At 33.2% G+C, this 25,575-nt stretch overlaps 1 protein-coding gene across 7 annotated transcripts in view; it reads left to right on the top strand.

Annotated features, from left to right (window-relative positions):
- The window catches only part of LOC141401077 (uncharacterized), a 187,469-nt gene that overhangs the window by 76,801 nt on the left and 85,093 nt on the right, over window positions 1-25,575 (top strand). For all 7 annotated transcript variants that reach the window (XM_073980932.1, XM_073980908.1, XM_073980956.1 and 4 more), the window contains exon 3: window positions 13,043-13,233. In XM_073980932.1, coding sequence (XP_073837033.1) covers window positions 13,043-13,233 — 191 coding nt within the window. The remainder of the gene's footprint in view (window positions 1-13,042; window positions 13,234-25,575) is intronic.

Here is a 25,575-nt window from a genome sequence, read left to right as displayed (position 1 = left end):
TCCCACTGCCACTCAATTACAAATATTCCTTGGTATTATAGCTTTGCCTTTAAACTTTGAACTCCGGGTCTCCATCGACAACAACAACAAGAAAAACAAAATACCAAAAGAAAAGAACAAATTTTTGTAATAAACAAAATATATTTTCGGCGAAAATGCCACCGAAAAAGGAGAACGAGAGAAAAATATCTATAAATTGAATGTAGGGAATGTCTGTTGCAAGGACACACATTGGCGAGGATACATGGAAAGGAACACAAACAAATTGCCAAAAACAGAAATCTTCTTCTCGTAGAACCAATTTTTTGGCTGCTTAAGTTTTGTTTAGCTGAGTATAATGAGTGATGAGAGAGGGAGGAAGGAGAGGTGAAAATTCCACAGAACAACTGCTGAACTTTAGGGAAACTATAACCAAAAGGAGCTGCTATTGTAATGTGGTTTTTGTTTTTGTTTTTCTTTGTTCGGTATAACAACTTGAAAAAACGAAGCTTAACAAAGAAAACGTTTAAAGGTTTTTATCTGTAAATTTGTACTTTTTGTGAATGATATGTTGTTTGTTGTTGTTGTTCTTGTTTTTTTATTACTATGCTTTAAGGAAAAATGCTTTTACCGAAATTACCTTGTCCACCACCAAAAGAAAAGAAAATAAAGCAAATCCTCAAAGACCAACTAGAAACAATTACTGCATTTCCAAAGAAAGCAGACCAAATAAAATTAAACCAAGAAGAAAAAAAGAAACAGAATACAAATATAAATGACCAGTAAAACTTTTTTTGAGAGTTGGGGCATTAAGGTCAGGTCACATTGTATTGTAGCAGCAGCTGCAAAAGAAGGCGTTTTTGCCACTGCAGCATTTTTCCACATTTTGATATGATACTTCAAAACGAATGATTAGTACTTTTGAAAGGAAAGGAAAATTATGGGAAATTCTCTAAATAATTTCAACAAATGATAGTCATTTAGAGGGGACATATGTGTGTATGTACATCCTAAAAATTTTTATTGATTTTTTTAAAAAAATTATTTTTTTCGAATTTTAAAGCAATTTTTATATTTATCGTGTTTTTTTTTAAAGAAAATTTCTGCGGTTTTTTGAAGTTTTCGTTTTCATTGATTTTTTGAAAAAAAAATTTTGTTGATTTTTTTAAAAAAATTATTTTCGTGGAATTTTTAAAAATTTTTTTCGTAGTTATTTTAAAGAATTTTTTTCGTCGATTTAAAAAACTTGGAATTTTAAGGTTTTTTTCGTGGATTTTTTAAAGATTTTTTCCCCTGGACACTTAAAATTTTTTTGTCACGGATTTTTTAAAGACTTTGTTCGTGACTTTTTAAAGGACTTTACATCGATTTTTTTTAATATTTTAAAACAATTTTTTGGATTTTTTTAAAGAACTTTTTTTGGATTTTTAAAGATGTTTTTGTGGACCATCGTGGATTTTTTCAAAGAATTTTTCCAGGGTGTTTCACATTTTTTTTTTTATTTTGAAGGGACGTTTTTGAGTTTTCTTTTTAAGAATTTTAAAGAAATTTTTCGTGGATTTTTTAAAGAATTTTTTCATGGATTTTGTAAAGAATTTGTTCATGGATTTTTTAAAGAATTTTTAGTGGAGTTTTTCCTGGAGTTTTTAATGAATATTTTTAAGACTTTTTAAGGATTTTTTTAAAAGATTTCTTTTGTGGATTTTTTAAGGATATCCTCATGGTTTTTTAAGAATTTTTTTTTTTTCATGGGGAAAATTTCCCTTGGATTTTTTAAAGAATTTTTTTTCGTGGATTTTTTTTAAAGATTTTTTTCTCTGGATTTTTAAAGATTTTTTCGTGGTTATTTTTAAGAATTTTTTTCAAGGATTTTTTAAAGAATTTTTTTAATGGATTTTGTAAAGAATTTGTTCATGGATTTTTAAAGAATTTTTTTAGTGTATTTTTAAAGAATTTTTGTTCGTGGATTTTTTTAAAGAATTTTTTTTTGTACATTTTTTATGTTTTTTTCGTGGATCAATGTGGATTTTTTAAAGAATTTTTTATGGAGTTTTTAAAGATTTTTAGTGGATTTTTTAAAGAATTTTTGTTAATGGTTAAAAACTTTCGAAAAAATGCAGGGTCATAAAGGTTAAACACTTTGATACGATCAACATTTTTTTCGGGGACAAGTACATACCTCCTGAGATAATGCCTCAAAAGCTCTAAAAACCCCTACCAATACCAACTAAAATGAATGAAGAGCACTATAACTTACGTCACGCATCGACAAACTTCTTCCAATCGTACATTAAGTTCCATGAAGGTATATATCGGACAGCACCTTCCCTCATAAAAGTTTACAATTTTCACATATGTATGTGCAGTTTAAGGAACATTTTGATATTTTTACAGAAGATACTCCCCCCGCGTAATTTTAGAAACTTTAATTTATAATTGTACCAAGTGCTTACAATGGACCTAATCTATGTTAAATTATCATTGGGTTCCTCATTATTTTTTTTAATTCAACAAAATTCCACAAATTTCATCACTCTCCATTCCAATACCCTTTATCGATGATAACTGCTACTTTTGTCATTAAACCCCCTATAAACTACAATTATTAAATTATTCTAAAATTGTATCTAATTTCATCCGATTCCGTTAAATATTTAATTCGAATACCGTTTATTGTAAAATTCATTCAAAACCTTTCCCAAAATTAATTCAATTAAATTCACATTTGAAAATGATAGTCTAAAAATATATTGTCTTGCAAAGGCTTATAGGATTCAAAAATAATTGGCCAAAAATGCGGTGCTTTGCAATCGTTTGGTGGTTGGTTGGCAAGACTAAACTGGTCAAAACATTTCACAATAAAAATTTCAGATAATTAGACCAATGATGATCATCATCATCATCATCAAAGACGTGAGTTGCGGAGGAATTATTGATGCACCCTCACATCAACTGAAATTAGTGACTCGTTTATACATTTAATTAAATAAATTAGGATTGTGAAAAAGAAAAATGAGGAAGAAAGAAATAAAAGTTATATTTTACTTTGGAACAAACGAATGCTGTGTGTCCTGTATTGCTATTCTGAATGGTGGTGGTACGTTGTGTGTTTTTGTTTGAAATTGACTTGGGTTTATTGACGGTGTCTGGATGGTTTAGCGCAGCAATAAACTAACAATAATAATTCAAAGATTTGAAATATTTTGCCGCTCATGGATTTTTTTACATTTTTGGTTTCAAAATATTATTTTATGTTGTAGACATAAACAATCGTAAAACTCGAAGCTATGTGGGACTTCGGTGGAATCCTAGTTTTCAAAGTACCTCTAAGGTCTTAAAAGATGGAATTTTAATTTGTTCATGGAGGCAAAGTTGTAGCTCTTGTCATAAAGAATATAAATACTGGACACATGAAATCCACCAAACCTCATCTTCTATAACTTTTTCTAGGGGTTTGACCTTGGCGATTTTGACCTTGAAAATGAGGTTTGGTGGATTTCATTTGTCCAGAATTGATGTTCTTTATGACAAGAGCTACAACTTTGCCTCCATGAGCAAAAAAAAAATTCTCACTTTTGACTTAATTTTTCAAGGATATTTTTGATGTCCTTTTTATCCTGGACTGCAATAATTTATAATTATTATATAAATCCTATACTCTCCTCTTTAATATGACACCAATACCAGCATCGTACGACGATTACAAGTATTTAAAATATTTTTTTGAAAAATTTTGACCTTTGAAATTTGTTTGACCTCTAAAAGGTCAAAACGATGAAAAAACGAAAAATTAAAAATACCATTATACTCCATTTTGCCTATACTTTCAAGCGTATATAGTCCGGTTCAAGTGTAACAAAATTTTTTGAAAATTGTCGGACGGTGTTATCTGAACTAAAACCCTTTACATAAAGACATTTTTGTGCGGGAGGTGTATGAAATATTTAGTAGAATAACCACCCGAAGGAGTTTACTTGACATAAACAATCTCCAAACTTGATCGAAGTTGTTTCTTGCAAATCAGTTACTCCCTTAGTGTTAAAGTATTAACCAGCTAGACAGACAAATGGATGGAAATGACTTCAAATGGATTCGGTCTTAATATACATATGTGGAGTCTAAAACCCTTATTTCAATGCGACAGCTTTCTGATCGTAATAAAGTAAACCCTCTATAGCTATAAACCTGAATTTATTATAACATAGTTTTTGTAAAGAAAAAAAATATTCTTTTACAATAAAAAGCCCAAAAAATGGAGGTTTGTCCACGAAAAAAATTTTAAAAAATATACTGAAAAAAAAAATAAAAAATCCCAGTTTGTCTACGACACAAATTCTGTAAAAATGCAAACCGGTTCGCGAAAAAATCTTTAAACAAATTCCTTAGAAACTCCACGAAAAAATCTTTGATATATCCAAGAAAAACATTATTTAAAAAAAACACGACAAAATCTTTAAAAACTCACGAACATTTCCTAAAAAAATCTTTAAAAAAGCACGGAAAAAATGCCTTAGAAACTCCATGAAAAAATCTTTAAAAACTCCACGAAAAAAAATCTTTAAAAAGGACGAAAAAATCTTTATAAACTCACGAAAAAATTCCATAAAAAAATAAACTAAATATTACTCAAAAATCCATGAAAAAAATCTTTAAAAACTTCACGTTTTTCCACAAAAACATCTTTAACAAATCTTAAAACTAAGTTCAAAAAAAAAAAAACTTCAAAACATAAAAAAAAATTCTTTACAAACACCACAAATATTTTTTTTTAAATCCACAAAAACATCTTTGAAAAATTAACGTTGATCCAAAAAAAAACCCTCTTCAAAAAATTCGAGTTGTTACACGAAAAAATCTTAAAAAACGTTAAAACTCCATAAATAAAAAAATCCTTAAAATCCCCGGAAAAAATACCAAGAAAATTTGTGAAAAGAAAAACTTCATAAAATCCATGCTCGTCCACGTTGTTCCACAAAACAAAAAACGAAAAAAATTCTTAAAAAATCCTCGAAAAATTACTTTGAAAATTCACAAAAAATCTTAAATAATGTACGAAAAAAATGGAAACCCCACGAAAAATTCTTTAAAAAATAAAAAAAAAATATTAAAAAAGACACAAACAAAAATTCTTTAAAAAAATCCATGAGCAAAAATTCCTTAAAACAAACACGACCAAAAAAAAAATTCTTTAAAAAATCCACAAAAAAATCTTTAAAAAACCACGAAAATCTTTAAAAAATCTTTAAAAATCCACAGAAACATATATAAAAAATCCACATTGGTCTACAAAAACATCTTTAAAAATCCTCGTTGGTCCACGCAAAAAAAAAAAAAAAAACACGCAAAAAAACATCTTTAAAAAATCGGAAAAAATTAAAAATCCATGAAAATTCTTTAACAAATTCACGAAAAATATGTACGAAAAAAATCTTTAAAAACGTCGCAAAAATTTTTTTGAAAAAATCCAAGAAAAAAATTATTTAAACAAGTAAAAAAGTATCAGTCGGCTTTGCCGACAGAGATATACCCTCAGCCTGTGCAAATTGAAACACTTTTTTCACAAAAAACTTATGTATTTAGGGGGTTTCAAAGTTTTGGTTAATATGAACCGACAAAAATGTTGATTGAGTTCAAAAATGTTGCGGAAAAGGTACTTAAAGGAATGGACCGACATAAACCATAGGGGGTTTTTACACCCTTCGGGCTGTTTTCTCAAGAAGTATGGACTTGCCCCTGAAACAACTTTTACCATCGTAATTGAGGCAGCAAATGTAAGTTGCTTCAACAAAAATCAAAGTGATTCAATAGCAGGTCTTGAAGTGAACTTATCCAAACAAAATTTTGTGTGGGATGTACGGGATGGAGTGGACAAATATAGTCCATATTCGAACCTGATCTATATCTGGTAGATGTTATGAGAATGTGTAAAGTATGGACCAAATCGGTCACTCCCATCAAGAGTTATCGTGCGCACCGATATGGCTTATCTACGAACCTAAACTAAGTTTGGAATCAATATTACGAAGGCCAAATTTTGGCCGGAATCGGCATTTCCGTTCGAGAATAATCTTGCGCTTCCACCCATAAACATGGTTTCATAGGGTTTGTTTTTCAACTTTCAGGCTATTTTTTCAGGAAGTATGGCCCTAATGAAACTTACAGCGTCATATAGAGGACAGCGAATACAACTTGCGTAAACAAAAATCAAAGCGATTTCCGAAATTTTGTGTGGAAGGTACCCGAAGGGGTGGACCGATTGAGTCCATATTGGAACCTCATCTAAGTTTGGTAGAAATTACACGATGTGCAAAGTATGGACCAAATCGGTTATTCCCTACAAGAGTTATCGTGCGCACAAGTTTTGCGACAATTTTTGAACATTTGTGGGGGAGGTACCTGAAGGAGTGGACCTATATGGCCCATCTTCGAACATAAATCGAATCTGGACAAAATATTTCGATACCCAAAATTTGAACTGAATCGATTGATCCGTTCGAGAGTTATCGTGCGCATTAGCCAGCCAGACCGACAGACAGACAGACGGACGGACATTGCTAGATCTACTCAAAATTGTCTGAAACGGATATCGTACAAACTTACTTGGGGTCTAAAACCATTATTTCTATGATTAAATTTAAGATTGTTTAAAAAATCAAAAAAAAAAAAAAAACATTTAAAAATCCACGAAAAAATCATTAAAAATACACGAAAAAAATCTTTATAACTCCACAAAGATTTTCCTTAAAAACTCCACGAAAAAACAATTCTTTAAAAAATCCACGATTTTTTATATTTAAATTCACGAAAAAAATGTAATAGATATCCACAAAAAACCACGATGGTCCACGAATTAAAACTTTTTAAAAAAAATCGTCTTTGGACTCCGAAACAAAAAATTAACGAAAAAAATCCCTAATAATAATATTTAAAAAAACACGTTAGTCCGCGAAACAAATTCGTAAAAATTCAACGAAAAAACTTTTTTTCCTGCCTTACCCCTTTTTCTTTTTCCACTAATAAATTAGGTGTTTTAACATTTTTTTTTTTTTTTGAAAAAACAAAATTGTACCAACTATCCCAACAAAAAACGCCACCAATGCACGATGGGGCCAATAGCAGGTTTTCGAGGCAAAAAGTCAATTTTTGAAGTGAACAATTTGAAAAAAATAATAACGGATTTCGATTGCCAACACTCTGAATCACTAAAAATAAAAAATAAATCAATCTGGTAACATCACATTGCGACATACTGATCTGGTAATGGTGACATATTTTCTCTTGCATAATTTTCCGACATTCATTATAAATAAGTAGTGAAAGCATTTTAGGCGCCAAAAAAAATTTTTCAACATTTTTATATTTTTTAAACATGGAAAGCTCTTCAATGGGTATGTAAAATAAGATAGTGTTAACAATTAATAAAAATGTTATGTGTGGTAAATGTATTTTTGAGTTAAGATGTTATGTCTTTTTTGGAGTATTTTGCTTTGTTATCCATGTGTTCTCTGGAGTATAACTTTTGAGATCTAGGTAGATCTAGGATATTATATATATGTGGTGAAAGGTATTAATGTGTACTATCATTTTGTGAAAAAATTAGCTGCGCCCAGCTGCGCCTTTTCATAAAAATCTGATTTCAGATGTCGTAATACTTAAAAATATGGACATTTTTATGTTTTGGTTTTAGAATAATCGGAAACCCATTAATGTTATCAATTGGATTTCGGAAAAAAATTATAGACGTATATAATAATATATATATAATATATCGCAGACAAACTTGGCTTTTGTGGCGGAATCTTAGCCGATTTTTACTAAATTTTGAACCTTTTTTATTAACTTATAACAGACCATAGACAAAACCATGAAATTTGAACATATGTATATAAGGGAGCTATTTCTATATCTGAACCGATTTCAATATAACTTGACAAAGTTATTTGTAGTCCGAATTCCGTAACATTTTCCAAATTTTATTGTAATTTGATGGAATTTGCATGCATGGTCAATCATTTGCCTGAAATCGGGCGAATATATATATGGGAGCTATATCCAATTCTGAACCGATTTCAATATCATCTGCCAAAAATGTTTCTAGACCAAAATCCGTCACACATTTCAAATTTCATCAAGATTGGACATACATAGCGGGATTGGTGCTCAAATACCTAAAATCGGGCGAAAATATATATGGGAGCAATATCAAAATCTGAACCGATTTCAATATAACTTGGCAAACTTATTTGTAGTCCTGATACCGAGGTATTTTCCAAATCGCATAAAAATTGGGCAGAATTTGCGTGTTTGGTCCATCAATTGCTTGAAATCGGGCGAACATATATACGGGAGCTATATGTATATATGAACCGATATGAACCAAATTTGGCATATTCGTTTCTAAGCCTATTATAAACATCTGTACAAAATTTCGAAGGTCTAGCTTGCCCCAGTGATTTGTTGCCTCGCAAACCTGTCATTGGCCCCATCGTGCAATGTTCGAAAAAAAATTTTAAAAGTACAAAAAAATCTTTAAAAATGAAGGAAAAAAAGTTCTTTTAAAAAAATCTTCGAAATACCCACAAAAGATCTTTAAAAAATTCATTAATTTTTTTTTTAAACCACAAAAAAAAATCTTTAAAATAATCACAAAAAATATTTAAAAACTCCACAAGAAAATTCCATAAAAAAAATCCACCAAGAAATTTTAAAAAAATCCACGGCGGTCTACAACAAACATCTTTAAAAAATCCATGAAAAAACCTTAAACATTTACGAACAATTCTTTAAAAACTCCACCAAAAATCTTTAAAAAACGCGACAAAATTTTTTAAAAACCACGAAAAATTCTTTACTAAATCGAAGTTGGTCCACGAAAAAATGTTTACTGAAAAAGAAAACATTAAAAATACAAGCTGGTTGACGGGAAAACGCTCTTTAAAAAATCCATGTTGGTTTATGGAAAAATATTCTTTAAAAAATTTATAAAAAAATATTTAAAACTTATTCTTGGTCCACGAAAAAAATGTTTAAAAAAATCCTCGATAGTTCACTGAAAAAGAAATCTTTAAAAAATCCACGCCGGTTCACGGGAAACGCTATTTAAAAGTACACGTTGGATTATGGGAAAACAATCTTTAAAAAATCTAAGTTGGTCTATGAAAGAAATATATTTAAAATATCAACGCTGGTGTATGAAAGAAAATCTTTAAAATTCCACGCTGATTCACGAAAAAATCTTTTAAAAATCGATGAAAAATCCACGAAAACATTCTATGCATAAACCAATTTTTTCGAAAAAATATTATTTTAAAAATCTACGTTGTTCCACGAATAAAAGTTATTTAAAGAATCCATGTTTTGTAATCCATGAAAAAATATTCCAAAACTCTGCCAGCCACCTTAATTAAAATAATTCATTTGTTTCTTCTTTTCGTTCACAATAATGCTGATTTTTTATTTTATTTTTTCAGTGTATTTTGTCTTTTTGCTGTTTATTCCACTGTTGTTGTTGTTTTTTTTTTTAACAACAAAATTTATATTAACGCCTTTATTACCAAAATTTTATAATGACTCCGTTGAATTTTTTTAAAGGATTTCATTATCTTCAATAAAACGATTTTGAAGGATTTTGTTTCTTTCTTCCTTTGTATTTTATTACTGAATGTTAAACATGGTTTTAAGAAGAAGAGTGGGAGAATCGGCCTTTGAAATATATTTTAGCTGTAAAAAATTGTTATCAAAAGCCCAATGATCCACTAAACATTAGAGAAAGCATTATAAAGTCCACCTAAAGTTAGTAACGGACCACTGAGACATAAGAACAATATCTACTAGTGGAAAAAAGGACTATATTGACCTTTAAAAAATCCACTTAATGCAAACTGAGCCAATATAACCTAAAAAAGGTTTCCTAAAATGCTACTATTTAGGAATCTACATAGGAACAAATGATGAATTTATTCCAATACCTTAAGTTTTCGAAGAAAACAATATTTTTGGATTTAGGAAAATCGTTCATAATATGTATGAAATATTTTCTATGTCCAAACCTAAAACATACTAAGTTAATAACGGTGTATTATTGATACCAGTCTAGTCCTATTTGTGAAGGATGAATTTAAAAGTTTCGTTCTTATGTATTTATTTTTCCCTATATAAACCATCCCTGGTCATTCCAAAGATTCCTTATTCTTCTTTTGTTGGCGCTTTATGTTCGACTACTAATCATTAATACTCCACAATAAAATACCAAAAAAAAAAAATAATTTCGTATTTAAAAATCGATTATTCATGGCCACTTGATCTTCTAATTGCCGTTGCTCATCTGTATTGTTATCAGGGCAACAATGTAGCAAATATACATTTGTTACCCTATAATAAAGAAGAAAATCTTCCAACCCAGCCACCCACCCACCATCCTTCCAAACTAGTCACGAACATAACCGTGATAAGGCAATTGTGCAATTTAAAAATGAATTGTTTTAGGGTTTGATTCCCTTTGGGGTGGTATATTGCGATCAAACATCTTTGACATGGTGTGTTGAAGCGGCAAACGCTCGATTAGATGATATCCTTGATATCTGGTTGGTGTGGTTAATAGATTGGGGAGATTTTCATCACCACACAGTTTACCTCCTATAGAGTTTTAGCAATAAGACAATTATTAACGCTTATGAGTTATCCTTTGAAGGAATCGACAACATATGGTTTGTAATAATCTAGAAAAAAATGTGAAGTAATGGTGACTGAACATTAATACAAAGTATTACACTGTGAACACAAATTTTGGGGAAGAGATAATTCCTTTTGGAGATGAAAGCCCTTGCTGAGTATATTAAGAACCCCGAAGGACAGATCCGCCGTGAGTCAACCCATCTACTACAGTAGACGACTCAGTTTACTGAGGATTTTTTCTATATAAGAAACCATCCACACCAGGATATTGAGGAATTTTTTTCTATAGAAAAAAGTGTCCTCAGGCTCAGAGTAGTTTTTTTATATAGAAAAAAGCGTCCTCAGGTTCCTTAGGATTTTAGTTATAGAAAAAAAGTGTCCTCAGGCTCCTGAGAAATTTTTTATATTATTTTTTTTTCTATAGAAAAAAGTGTCCTCAGCTTCCTGAGCATTTTTTCTATAGGAAAAAGTGTCCGCAGCTTCCTGAGATTTTTTTATAGAATAAAGTTTTATTTTTTCTATACAAAAAAGTGTGCTCAGTTTCCTGAGGAATTTTTTTCTATACAAAAAAGTGTCCTTCCTCAGTTTCCTGAGGAATTTTTTCTATAGAAAAAACTGCCCTACTTACTTTGGTTACTTTCCGATGTAAACTTTAAAAACGCCGATACACGTGTCTCATATTTTTAGCCCTTCTTTCATAATCTACTGACTTTTTCTTGTCATTTTTGCTGTTGTTGTTGCACAGTGAAATAAACCTTTCCTTCACTGGTTCCAAAAACAGATTAATTCTATTTGCTGACAACTTAAAAGACACATTTCATTAAAACCTGTTTGATGTAAATGTAGCTCTAATTCCTACGCTCTTTTCAGTGAATCGATCATTGAACTATACAACCCTTAGTGATAGTCGGTTGTAAAGTCGAAAAATGGCAAAATTTCAGAACAGATTTTTTTTTTTTGAAAAATTTTTAAAAATTTATAGATTTTAGTATGGCAAGAATAATTTATAGAATAAGTCTTTAACCCTTTAACCCATCAGTGGCTTTGGTCGTTTAAACGCCACGAATAATGGTTGCAAAAATTTACGTAAAACTCGGATATCTTCGCATATTTGTGTGTTTTTTTTTTGCATTTTGTTATAGTATTGTCTGAAATCTGTCATTCCATGCTTATAAAGCTTCATTTGGTATATGCATTTCCATGCAGTTGGCATAAAACGCAAGCACTTCAGAAAAATAGACTTTTTTGTCATTTTCGTCTTTTGTTGAAAAATTTAAATATGCGATAAAAATTTAATTCGATTGACTGACAACTTAAAAGACACATTTTATTAAAACCAGTTTAATGTAAATGCAGCTCTAGTTCCTACGCTCTTTTCAGTGAATCGATCATTGAACTATACAACCCTTAGTGATAATCGGTTGTAAAGTCGAAAAATAACAACATTTTAGAACAGATTTTTTTGACAATTTTTAGTATGAATGACAGATTTTAGTAGGGCAGGAATAATTTATAGAATAAGTCTTTATACCTTGAACTCATACCTAACCATCCTCTCCTTTTGTAGCGTTGCACTTTAACCCACATTCTGTCAGTGGTCGTTTAAAAGCTACATAAAATGGTTGCAAAAATTGACGTAAAACTCGGAGATTTTCGCATATTTTTGTGTTTTTTTTTTGCATTTTGTTATAGTATTGTCTGTAATCTGTCATTTGGTATATGCATTACCATGCAATTGGCCTAAAACCCAAGCAATTCAGAAAAATCCACTTTTTTGTAATTTTCGACTTTTGATAAAAAATTTAAATATGCGATTAAATTTTAATCATAAATGTTAGAATCATATAAAGTCAGGGATTTGTTAGAAGTATAGTAAGAGTATTTTCTCAATCAAAAACCAAGGGATTGGCATGCAAGAATTCACCTATTTTACCCTTCAAAGTTTTCTGCACTTTTAAAAGAGGGCCAGATTGCAGGAAAACTAGAAGTTTTAGAGAATTTTGTTTAAGTGCTTAAAAGGTTAAAAAAATACCATTTTCAAAAAAATTGTAGGTTTTCTATCAAAAAAATTCTCGGCGCTAAGTGGGTTAAAGCTTTTAAAAAATGTGTATATAATAAGCTACTAATGAGAAATTGATTATACAGCACAGTTCTAACTCAGTTAAATTACAATAATTATATTTTATACAATTCTAGGATATCCCTTTGATTGGTATATCCTGCAGTATATAATTATTTAAAAAAAATAATAATAACAAATTATATTACACTTTACCATAGGCTTATATTATAAAATTTTCAACAGAAAATCTTCTTTATTATTACATGCGAGTATTTCCAAATCACAGCAAACCTGACTAATTTTTCTCTTTCTTTTTTTTACTTTCAGTTTAAAACCCCCTCCCAAAGATGGCGTCACAAAAAGTAATCCCTCAAAACGGCATCGTGAACGTTTAAATGCCGAATTAGATTTGTTGGCGTCACTGTTGCCATTTGAACAGAATATTTTAAGTAAATTGGATCGACTGAGCATTTTAAGGCTGTCTGTTAGTTATTTAAGAACAAAAAGTTATTTTCAAGGTAAGTACGAAGTAAAAAAATTAAAATTGAAGAAAGAAAAAAAAAACAAACATGGAATATTTGTTTATGTGAATATTTGTTTGCAAAAAAGCAAAGCTATTCTTAAAGGGAAAGTTAGAAAATATGTAAAAGACAAAAAATCCAGATGTAGTTCAATATACCAAACAAAAATAGTCTCTTAATGTGTTGCGAGAATTCATGGGATTATAACCCTAGGTTCCTAATTCCATCAGAAATTTGTGAGTTACAAGAATCGTTACAAATTAATGTAAAAAAGCTACTTTCTGCATTACTAATCAGAACCACTTATTGTACCCTTTGGTTACAATTAACCTGGTAATGGTATTGAGTTTTTAGAATTTGCAAGGCTTCTTAATGTTATGCAATTATGTATATTAAATCTAAAATTAATAGCGATAGGTTTATGATATTTTACTTGTCATTAGAGGATATTTTGATGACCCAATCCCTCGCCGTAGTCAATTTTTAGAATTTTTTCCTCTTCCTCTTTCCTAAGAAAAAGGAGGTCCATCATATGTATTGGAAATAATATACATATGTATGTATTACTTTGAAATATTTATTACTTTCTTTCCCATTTTTAGAAACGTCACTGCCAACACGCCAATAAGAATCATCAAATAAGCACTTTAAAAGCCACTATTTTCTTTACAATATTGGCTACGAGTCACGCAATCCTTATATGATAATATTTACAAGAGGTGACAAAGGCGTTTTCATTTGTTGTTGTTGCAACTGATTTTATTGGTAGGATTATTGATGACGTTTTTGTTATTTGAGTCATAACTAACGTGACCATCAAGTAAATATGGCAGATATATTGTTTTAAATATTTTTCGTAAATGAACTGCCAATAAAGAAATTAAAGTAATTTACCACGGATTTTGATAACACTGTACAACAAAATTTAACTTTTCTTAGAATTACAAGGAACCCCGGACAGATTATGAAAGAAGACCGAAAAAAGAAGACACGTGTATCGGCGTTTTGAATATTTGAAGTGACATACGAGTCCTAACATCCATGATTTTGGCATGGTCCTAAATACTATAATGATGGCAGCTACTCCTGCTCTGATAAAACTGACTTTTAGTGTCAAAAATAATTTCTGCCCATGTAAAAACATTGTTAAATGTCAAAAATATTCGACAAATGGCATGGGAGGGTTAATTAAGAGTCTAAAAGTTTAACTTAAATTTCTACCTATAATATCTAATTTTGTAACGTAATTTTCTCAACAAGATATTTTACTTAGATGTCCAGTTGTTTTTGGGACTTACAGTGAAATTTTGTGTAAAATATTTCTTCTTTTAACACCTTTCGTCTAAAACTAAATTTTATGTTACTTTCATCAACTCGAAAAAAGAGCGAAACAAATTTATTCAAAAAATATTTGGGTGTTTTGTTTGCAAATTTGATGTATATATTATCTATATATATATTGCAAATACATATTTCATTTATTCGGCGACTTATATTGAAATTTGATGGAGAATATTTTTGTCTTTGACGTCTTCTATCTAGAATGAAGTTTTGTGGGACAAAACTTAATAAACTCAGATAAAGTACAACATTAACCCTAAAACGTGATTTTACTTTTGGCAGATTCTTGGCGTTTAGGAATGATTTAGAGTTTTGGTGTATTCGGGGACCTATAGTAAAATTTTACGACCAATAATTTTGTAGAATATTTTGGCCTGATACGATCAAATTTTAAAGGTGTTTTTAAACGTTTTTAAAAAAAGAGACCAAAAAGACCCATTTAGTGACTCGCATGAGGGTTATTTTTTTCATAAAAAGATTTCCCACATTGTTGTCAGTAATATTGCCAAAGACACTTTATACCTAAAATGCAAGAATTCCAAGGAATCTGATGTCGAATATTTCAAATCCTGTAGAAATGGGCGGAACTTGCCACGCCTATTTCGGTTACTTCGCGGCGTAAACTTTCAAAACGCCGATACACGTGTCTTCTTTTTTTCGGTCCTCTTTCATAATCTCGCCGAATTATAGTGTAATTATTTTTTGTGTTGTACAGTGTAATCTGTTATTAACGGCAGGTATTCATAGGTCACAGTCAAGGCGAATTTAGGAAGGTGATACAAAAGGCGAATTCATGCCTTCACTTGCTGTCAAATAATATTTTATCGTTTTCTTCTTTCTTTGGCGGATTGTTCGCACAAAAACTTTTTGCAGCAAATGAAGACTAAGGTCTGAATTCGCCTTCTAAATGAAGCTTGGTCACAGCTATGATCTTTTTCGTTTTCTGAACTGCCTATTTTTCGAAATAATGAAGGTATTTACCCTTTGTATAAGACCACGAAAGACCTCTAAGAGTTCTATAAATATCTTCTTTAGATGATGGTGAAGGTGTATAAAGAAGACCCTTCTAACTATTGAAACTAGAATATTACGTCTAGTTATAGAGTAGTTATCGCTATATTTTTTAATATGCGGAAAAATTTAACAACAAATTTGATAATTCGTTTTAAATAAAGAGGTGACGGAGATGTACCCTCAGCCACTGACAAAAAAAAGTCATAGATATATACCAAACATTTTTAATAAGCAAACTTGTGGCTAATAGACAACTCGAAATATTAAATTACGTAAAATAAATTTCAATGAATTATTTACGCTCACTTGCTCTCAGTAAGCACACACAGACTGTTGCTGGAGCAAATATTTGCCTAATGTGACCTTACCTTAAGAAGAAATTTTTGGAAAAGTTTTAGAGTTATCTTGCGCTATAGCCATTTTAGAATGTGCCGGCAGGGTTTTCTTTTCTTTGTGAGGTTTTCGGCCATTATTTCAGGAAGCATAGACTTACTCCGGAAAAAATTGTACCGTTTTAAATGAGCCGCAAGGACAACCTAGTGCAAGAATCACAACCATCCGAGACGAGCTCATATACTTAATTTTTCCGAATTGTATGTGGGAGGTACCTAACGGAGTGGTCCAATATAGTCTGTATTCCAACCTGACACATGACTGAATGAAATAGTACGATGTGCAAAGTTTAGATCAATCAGAAACTTCGTGCGAAAATATCTTGCGGATTTGTCATTTTAGTTGGTGCCGCACAATGGTTCAGGAATCGAATTTCCTGGCCAGAAAACAAAATTTTGTTTTGTCAAAGATATTTAATTTCTATGTGGGATTCGATATTAAATATATTGAAACTAAGAAAACCAAAAAATTAGGTAAAAATATTGGAAGGTGTGGGCGTGGTGTGTCCCTAAAGACGAACATTTTCCCCATTTTTGGAATATATGTACGTAATTTTTGCAAATTTCTGGAGAAAGCGTAGCTATTTCTCGGAAACTATAACAGATACTGTGTTTATTGTTTTTTGTAAGGTAGGATGGAATGTGGCCTTTAAAATCGTTCTAGTAAATTTCCGTAGCGTTTACACAACATGTGCTATTTTATTTTTCCTCAGGTACTAAATTTTATGAAATTCCTAATTTAGTGGACTATAACTTTTAGGTAAAAATATTGGAACAACATGGGAAAAAGTTCCGTTTTCACAGAAAGATGCCCGAGAGTGTCCTCTTTCAGCCCATATATACTTTTGTACCCGTCCCGTTCCGTCCGTTTAACACTTTTTTAAATTTATTGAAATTACATGGGTAAAAATGTGTGTTTTTCTATACCGTTTCCCATATGAATTACAGCTTTTTGACACAAACTAACATTTTTTTTGAGTATATGAGTTTTTATACGAGTTATATAGGTTTTGTAAAAACCCAAGGAGTATTTTTTTAATTTTTGAAAAAATTAAAATTTTTTTGTATTTTTTTTTTTTAAATTTTTGAAAAAAATATATTTCGACATTTTGTTTCGAAATTTTTTTTCGTTTTTTTTTGGTAATTTTTTTTTTGTTTATTTGTTGGTGTTGGTCATCTTTAATACATAGAAAGATACATAAACCACAAAAACACTCATATTTTGGCGAAAAATAGCTAAAAAACTCAAAAGTTGAACTTTGACCTTGAATTTCTATGCAACTACCAAACCGAATTTGACCGCTAATAATTCGTCAGAAAGCCGTTGCGTTACCTGTCTAACACAAAAAAATTATGAAAATATCTCTATCCGTTACAGAATTTTGACCAGGAAAGAACGATTCTGAACCACTGTGTGCCGTCAGGCTTTCTTAGAGGTTTTTGGCTCATTATCTCAGGAAGTATGGACTTGCCCCCGGAAAAAATTGTACCCTCGTAAAGGGGGGCCGTAAGCACAGCCTGCTGAAACATATTTCAAAACGATCTGAGAGGTGCTCTTAAACGTCACTTTTTCCGAATTTTGTGTGGGAGGTACCCCAAGGAGTGAACCGATATATGACTATGTGCAAAGTTTTGACCAAGTCTATTGTTCCTTTCGGGAATGGCCCGATATGGCCCATCTTCGAACTTAAACTAAGTTTAGGCAAAATATTACGATACCCAAAATTTGGTTCGAATCGGTTGATCCATTCGAGAGTTATCGTGCGCACCAGCCAGACAGACGAACGGACGGACATGGCTAAATCGACTCCAAATTGTCTGAAACAAATTTCGTCCAAACATACGTGGGGTCTAACGCCGTTATTTTAATGAGGCACATTTTTTTTTGTTAGCCTAAAAGCTGAAGTTAAAAAAGGGAATAAAAAGGCTTACTTTCTTAGTCTACAAAACGAAGAGGTGGACTTTTATCGAGGGACCATTAACCTATCTATTAGAGGTCTGTAAAAGACCTTTTGACCCTCTATCTAGAGACTAACTTCAAAAGTTCTCCCATCCATTGAATGTCTCCTATCCATAGAAGAAGACTTCTCTCCACAAAAGGCATGTAAAAGTTATTCCATTTATAGAAGACCTGTGGGAGCCATCGTGGTGCAGTGGTAAGCACTTAGACGATGTGAGGTTCACTTTCTGACCAGAAAAAAAAATAAAAATTTTCGGTGGTGGCAAATTCCTTCACTGTAATATTGGCTTACGTTTCCTGAGTATTGCAAGGGCGAAAGTGTTGTAAGACACAGTGTCCGAGATAGTAGATCCCATATCACTGAGTCAATATGAATCTGCGTACATCCAATGATTTTAGAAACGTCCCCTTGTAACCATAAGGCTAAAGGTATAAAAAGACTTTGTATAGTTACGGAATATTTTTTATACAACAAATCCAAAAATGCCCAACGTTTAACACATTTTGTGTCTCCTCAAAATTACTTATAATGGAGTTTTTTTTTTATACTGGATCCTTCACAAAATCAAATTCCTCTTTCGTATCATCGATTATCTTTCAAAATCTAAAACACATTCTCTGTGTTTTACATACAGCAAAACTAAAAGATATCGTCTCTTTGACTAATCGAGAATGAAATTTATAGGATTTTTGCGAAAAACTGCGCAAGTCAGGGTCAAATCGTTTTTCTTCTGTTCATTCTCTGCTGTTTCTGCTGCTAGCTGCGGCTAATGTTATTGTTATTTGTTGTTTTTATGTATTTTCTATACAGAAAATCCTCATGGTTTTGCTATTTACGGTTATTTGCTATAAAAAAGAAAAAAAAAACAATGTTCTTGAGGAGTTCAATTGGTTGGGGGGAAGAATTTTTGCACGATTTTGAATGTTGTTCTTGTTGTTTTGGAAAAACTACCCTTGATGTAGAGAAATGAACATGGAATCTAGTGGAGGAGATTGGAGTGTCTGTATCTGCTAAAGTTATGGGTTTGTGTGTATAAATGTGGCCCATTTCCCAAATGCTCTTCTTTTTCTTTATTCATTCATTGCTTTTTTGTTTATGTAGTTCAAAGAGAAAATCTCCACCCCCACTCTCACAATACCTCCGCCAAATGAATGAAATGAATAAACGAATGGTCCTATAGTTTTGCCAGCTTTTAAGTTTGTTGTTTTTGTTTTCTGTAATTTTACCAAGGAACGGGTGCGTCAGACAAAATGCTATTACAAAATGTTGTTGTAGTTGTTGTTAGTGTTTGGTTCATTCTTTGTTATGTTTTTGCCATAGCACCTGGGGAGCGTTAGGAAATGACAAGGCATACTGTTGTTGTCTGCCCCACTCCCTCCTTCCTCCTTGGCAAAGTTACCATTAAAGTTTTACAAACTTCCTGGCTTGTAGATAGCCAAGGAAATGAAAAAGCTGTTGGAAGCCTGAAGAGGGAAGAAGGACAAGGGGGTAGAGGTTAATATGGCAAAGTGTTTATTAAAGGCTAAGCGTTTTGAAAACGTTGCTGGAGCTTTGCTGAAATGATTAAAGTTAAATAAAATTTTTTTATGAACAAAGAAAGCCGAAAGAAAATAAGAAGAAGCAGAAGAAAAACGAACATCAAGAAACCCATAAAACCATGAATCTTTGCTGGATTAGGGGTAGCAGACAATTGAGAAAAGAAGAAGAAGAAATGTTATTTAACGACAGAGTTATAGACACATGCTGAAAATGGCGTCGTCGCAGGGTATTCATTTGGGATTTTTAACGAAGGACTGCTGACACAGACCACAGAATAAGAAAGAAGTAACAGCCAGTCAGCCAGCCAGTCATCCAAACACACCCTTAAAAGAATTTCCGTTTAAAGGAAATTGCAAAAGCCACATTTATCTCTTGGTCTTTTGCTTTTATCTTTTTTTGAGGGGCGGTGGAGGTAAAATCCACCCCATCCCCCAAACTCTGCAGATTAGCACAAATCACAAATGACCAAATGATGTAAGATGAATAAATCACAAAAAAAAGAAAATGGCGTAATTAGGCAAATGAGAAAAAATTTAAAAATATTGTTTGGCCTTTCAATATCTCAATTTCATTGGCAATTCCCATACAATGTTTAAATAAATTTAGCAAAAAATAAACTCTGGCAAAAATTAATACCTTTTTCCATTTCAAGGTCACCTAGTCAATGCAAAACGGGACTACTATAATCAACATAAATACATAACGGTTCTAAGGCAATCATACCCAGTGTCCGTAGGCCCCAAATACTCTGCATTGAAATAAGCCAAGCACACAAACGCCAATGCATTGTCTTCTATCGCACATACGGAGACCCGCAACCCTGCGTGTCTAAGTGTAAAAAAAGAGAGAGTAGCCTCCTCACACACAAAAGTCGACTACCACAAGACAACAAAAAAGTAATACTTAAATTGGTAACAAATTACCCACCATCACACATAACAGTCGCTTATTTTGCAGCAAGAAAAAAAAAATAATTATACCGCCAATAAAAGGTCAACAACAATGTTGCCACACAATATAGGTTCTCTGCATAATCCGTTATTTGGAATTGAATGAACATTTTTAAAATGTTTGTTATCAGACGCTCTGAAGACTGTGCAAAGAATTTTTATGGAGACGTTTTTGTTGAGCCCTTTGATGTAATAGAAACCCAATTAAGAGATTTTCACGAAAGAAAAAACTAGACTACATGGAAAGCTAACTAAAAATTACCCAGATTTAATGTTGTAAAACTCTCTCAAGAAGTCTTAAAAAAACTCTTCATTTATACGTCTGGAAACCTCCATAAACATGCCGCAACAAATGCATACATGTGTTACATATTTACCCAGGTGCCTATACTAGATGGTCTGTCCCTGAAGCCGAACTTAGAAAAAAACTTCCATGTGCATAGGGTTCCAAACTGACACCAGACTTCTCAAAAAACAAATAATTCAGGCATGTTATGGATAGTTTTCAAAGGTATGAATAGTTTTCAAGGTAAAGGTCAATGTTCAGATTCATGCATATTATGAAAGCTGTTCCTAAAGCTAAAAGTACTTCTTTCTTTGGAGAGAGATAAATGAACGTTCGTAAACGTTATGAATGTGTTCATAAAACGAGAGATATTATAAAAACACGTTTGCTCAATTTTATTCCTCATGATAGGACCCAGCAAACCAATCCTACCGACATCATAACGAAATCGGAACAAAATTCGGACGCTACTTCCGATATCGGATCCGATATCGTAACGATATCTTAACGAATGTTGTATGAAGTGGTTGACATAATTTCGGAACGAAATGTCGGAGTGAAATCGTAAAGATTTCGGTCAGTATTCGTAACGAAATCGGTAGAAAATCCTTGGGAAATTCGGAATTCGATTTTTTTCTTCCGAATGTTCCTACAGATTTCTGAACGATTTCAGAATAATATCGTATGAAAATCGGAGCTACCTTTCGAACCTTCGTAAAGATTTCTGAACTATTTCAGAATAATGTCGTATGAATATCGATAGAAAAAATTTTTCTATAACGCCTCCTTTTTATTAATTGATCCTTGTTTTGTGGTTATTGGAAGATTGTAAAAGGTTCAAACGTTTCTCTAATGATTGTCACTAGTGTTATCATTTATAGGTATAGATATCATTTGTAGATATAGTAGAATAATTTAAACTTTATGTACGAATATGTAGAGTCTATAAGCACTAGCTTCAATTATTATACGTTGCATTTATATTAAAAATATTTAAAAATTGTATATGCGAATTTTATAACCAACCATTTTGTATTTCGACTACAAACTAAAATGAAACCAACCACCTTTTGCATATATCTTAAAGCAAGGAGTTAGATATATACAAATGATGGTTGTTGTGCGAAGGGAAATTTGTTTCCGACATATCGATCTGAATTCGTACCGAAATCGGAAGAAAAACATTAGTATATTCGAAGGGAAATTTACTTCCGACATTCTCTCCGAAATCTAAACGAATTCCTCTACGAAAAATCGTATAGAAATCGGAACGAAATCTGAACTATTTTGTTCAGATGTTCAGAATTCATTCAGATTTCGTTCCGATTTCGGAGACAATGTCGGAAATAAATTTCCCTTCGAATATACTAACGTTTTTCTTCCGATTTCGGTAAGAATTCGGTGCGAAATGTCAGAAATAAATTTCCCTTCGCACAACAACCACCTTTTGTATGTATCTAACAGCAAGAATTTAGTTTCATTTTAGTTTGTTGTCGAAAAACAAAGTGGTTGGTTATAAGAAGTTTTATATGGCAGAAATACTCAGAAAATATCGCCAACATTACGCTAAAGGGCATTTTTGTGACACCGTTGAAAATGTGATGTTGTCTGGCCTGGGAATCGAACCCGAACTTTCAGTGTGCAAGGCGTTTAGTTCCATCTAAATATAATTCTTCTATTAATGCAATAACTTTAAAGGGTTTATATTTATAGAAGACCTTTAAGGCTCCTATATCTATTGATCCAAACCTTCGGATTCCTACCACAAAAAAATTTCAAAATTTCTCTTAAAAATTCATGCATTAAAAGCATGTATCGGATCGGTTTAAAATCTCTTGAAGTAGTTTGTCCTTGCCTAGAAGCCTATTATAATGGTACAATTTTGTTCGGGGTCAAAAGATATTGGCCCAAAACCTTTAAAAAATCCTACCGACACCAATTAATATGACTGATGGCCAGGACGTAGGGGATGACGTAGGGGATGGAATATACCAAGCAACGGTCCTGACCGGTTTTAACATGGCAAAAGCCCAGGATTTATCTTGGTCCCTCTTTCATCCCAAGTGGACACTGACCTCCCCGTGGTGTCACCTGGGGAACTGCCTTTAACACCCGTTAAAGGTAGTGAGCTAACATGTGCCGCGCGTTCTCCCATAAGAACGTTAAAAACTTGGGTTTGGGCGTCGGGTTAGTAACCCTCCCCTAGAAAAAACAGCATACTATGAAAAAACGAAAGAAAAGAAAAACAACCCCCTCTAAAGTTGACGAACCCCGCAAACGTTTTAAGGACCATGATCTGCGAATCTGCACCTGGAATGTTCGCACTCTTTATAGAGAAGGTGCAGTCTTCGCATTGGCAGACGTACTTGAAAAGTACAAGGCCGATATTACTGCCATACAGGAAATACGATGGATTGGGAAAGGCGTCACAACAACACGTAAAGGTGACGCACTGTATTATAGCTGCCATGACGTAAAGCATGAGTTTGGTTGCGGATTTGTAGTTAGTCGGAGGCTAAAACATCTGGTATCCAGCTTCACTCCAGTGAATGAAAGACTTGCTGCAATTCGAATAAAAGCTAAATTCTTCAACATCAGCTTTATTTGCGCTCATGCTCCCACTGAAGAAGAGGACGAACAGACCAAAGATATATTTTACGAGCGCTTAGAAGAAACATATGACAGTTGCCCTGCCCATGACATTAAAATCATTCTAGGCGATTTTAATGCCAAAATTGGAAAGGAGAATATCTTTGGCCCAACAGTCGGGAAATTCAGTCTCCACAGTGAAACATCTGACAATGGTATGAGGCTGATGGACTTTGCAGCTGCAAAAAAACATGGTAGTTAGCAGTACCAGATTTAATCATCTCGATATTCATAAGGGCACCTGGATGTCTCCAGATCAAAGAACAAGTAATCAAATTGATCACGTTGTGATAGATGGAAGACATTCATCGAGCGTGTTGAATGTACGATCGTTCCGAGGCGCAAACATTGATTCGGACCACTACAATGTTGCAGCAAAGGTACGTATCCGTCTAAACGTTGCAAATAAAGCACGAACAGACACAACGCGGAAGTTGGACATCGATAGGCTGCAAACACAACAGATAGCCACAGCATATTCCACTCAACTAGCCCAATTGCTTAATGAGAGCACTCCTTGTCCCGATAACATATCAGCGCAATGGCAAAGCATTGCCCACTCCATACAAACAGCCGCAAAATCCATACTTGGATACCAGAGACCTCCACCAAGGAATCCATGGTATGATCAGGAGTGTCGTGCTGCCACCGAAGAGAAAAATGCGGCATATAGGGCTACTTTACAATCCGTAGCAACGCGTAGCGCACGAGAGAGATACAGGGAGAAAAGGAGAGAGGAGAAACGTCTTTTCCGTAGGAAAAAGAGAGAGATGGAAAAGCGGGAGTGTGAAAACATCGAGATGTACAGGAGCCAGAATGAAGTCCGAAAATTCTACCAAAGAGTCAAGCATCAAACTGATGGCTTTGGTACAGGCACATCCTCCTGTAGAGACCAGCAAGTAATTTGGTAACTGATACAGATAGTGTACTCAGGATAGCAGCGAAGACGACGAAGATACCACAGTCCCAATACCAGAAGATGGTATTGAATGTATACCGCCCAGCCAAGATGAGGTAAAGACAGCAATAAATCGGCTGAAGAATAATAAGGCAGCAGGGGCCGATGGCTTACCAGCCGAGCTGTTCAAAACCGGAGGCGACACGCTGATAAGGTGTATTCATCAGCTAGTTAGCACCATCTGGCAGGAAGAACGAGTACCGGACGATTGGAACCTGAGTATCCTGTGCCCCGTCCACAAGAAGGGAGATAAGACTGTATGCTCTGACTATAGGGGCATAAGTCTACTCCCTATTGCCTACAAGATCGTGTCAGGGATATTGTGCGAACGGCTAAAGCCTATGGTCAACGAGATAATTGGACCATACCAATGCGGCTTTAGACCTGGCAAGTCCACCATTGACCAGATATTTACCCTGCGGCAAATTCTGGAGAAGACCCAAGAGATGCAGATCGACACCTACCACCTTTTTGTCGATTATAAAGCAGCCTTCGACAGCCCGCTGCGTTCAAAGGTATTCCAAGCCATGTCTGAATTTGGTATCCCCGCAAAGCTCATCCGGCTTTGTAAAATGACTTTAACTGACACGAGGTCCTCAGTTAAAATAGGAAAGAACCTCTCCGAAGAGTTTGGTACCAAAAGAGGTTTCAGACAAGGAGACAGCCTTTCGTGTGACCTCTTCAACATCCTGCTAGAAAAGGTTATACGAGAGGCAAACGTCAAAAGAAGTGGCACAATCTACACCAATAGTCACATGTTACTTGCTTATGCTGATGATATAGACATCATGGGCCGATCAGTAAAAGACGTAACTGATACCTTTATAAAGGTCGAAGAAGAATCTGCTAAAGTGGGTCTGGCGGTAAACAGTGAGAAGACCAAGTTGATGGCGTCGACGCGCAATGCGTCCATTGAGCTCGGACCGACTGTGGAAGTTGTTTCCTATAATATGGAGGTAGTAAAAGACTTCGTCTACCTCGGCACCTCCGTAAACACAACAAACGACATCAGTTGTGAAATAAAAAGAAGAATTGTATTGGCCAACAGATGCTACTTTGGTTTAAGTAAGCAGTTTAAAAACAAAGCCTCATCTCGTCAAACAAAAATAACGCTCTACAAAACACTGATACTACCCGTGCTGATGTATGGCTCCGAAGCCTGGGTACTTGCGCAAGCAGACATGGCAGTGCTTGGTGTGTTTGAGAGAAAAATTCTTCGAAAGATCTACGGACCAATCTGCGTTGACGT

Source organism: Musca autumnalis, unplaced genomic scaffold (assembly GCF_047663935.1).
Source record: "Musca autumnalis isolate F117 unplaced genomic scaffold, ASM4766393v1 scaffold_1, whole genome shotgun sequence".
NCBI classification, from domain to species: domain Eukaryota; kingdom Metazoa; phylum Arthropoda; class Insecta; order Diptera; family Muscidae; genus Musca; species Musca autumnalis.
This window is presented reverse-complemented; position numbering and strand designations above follow the sequence as displayed.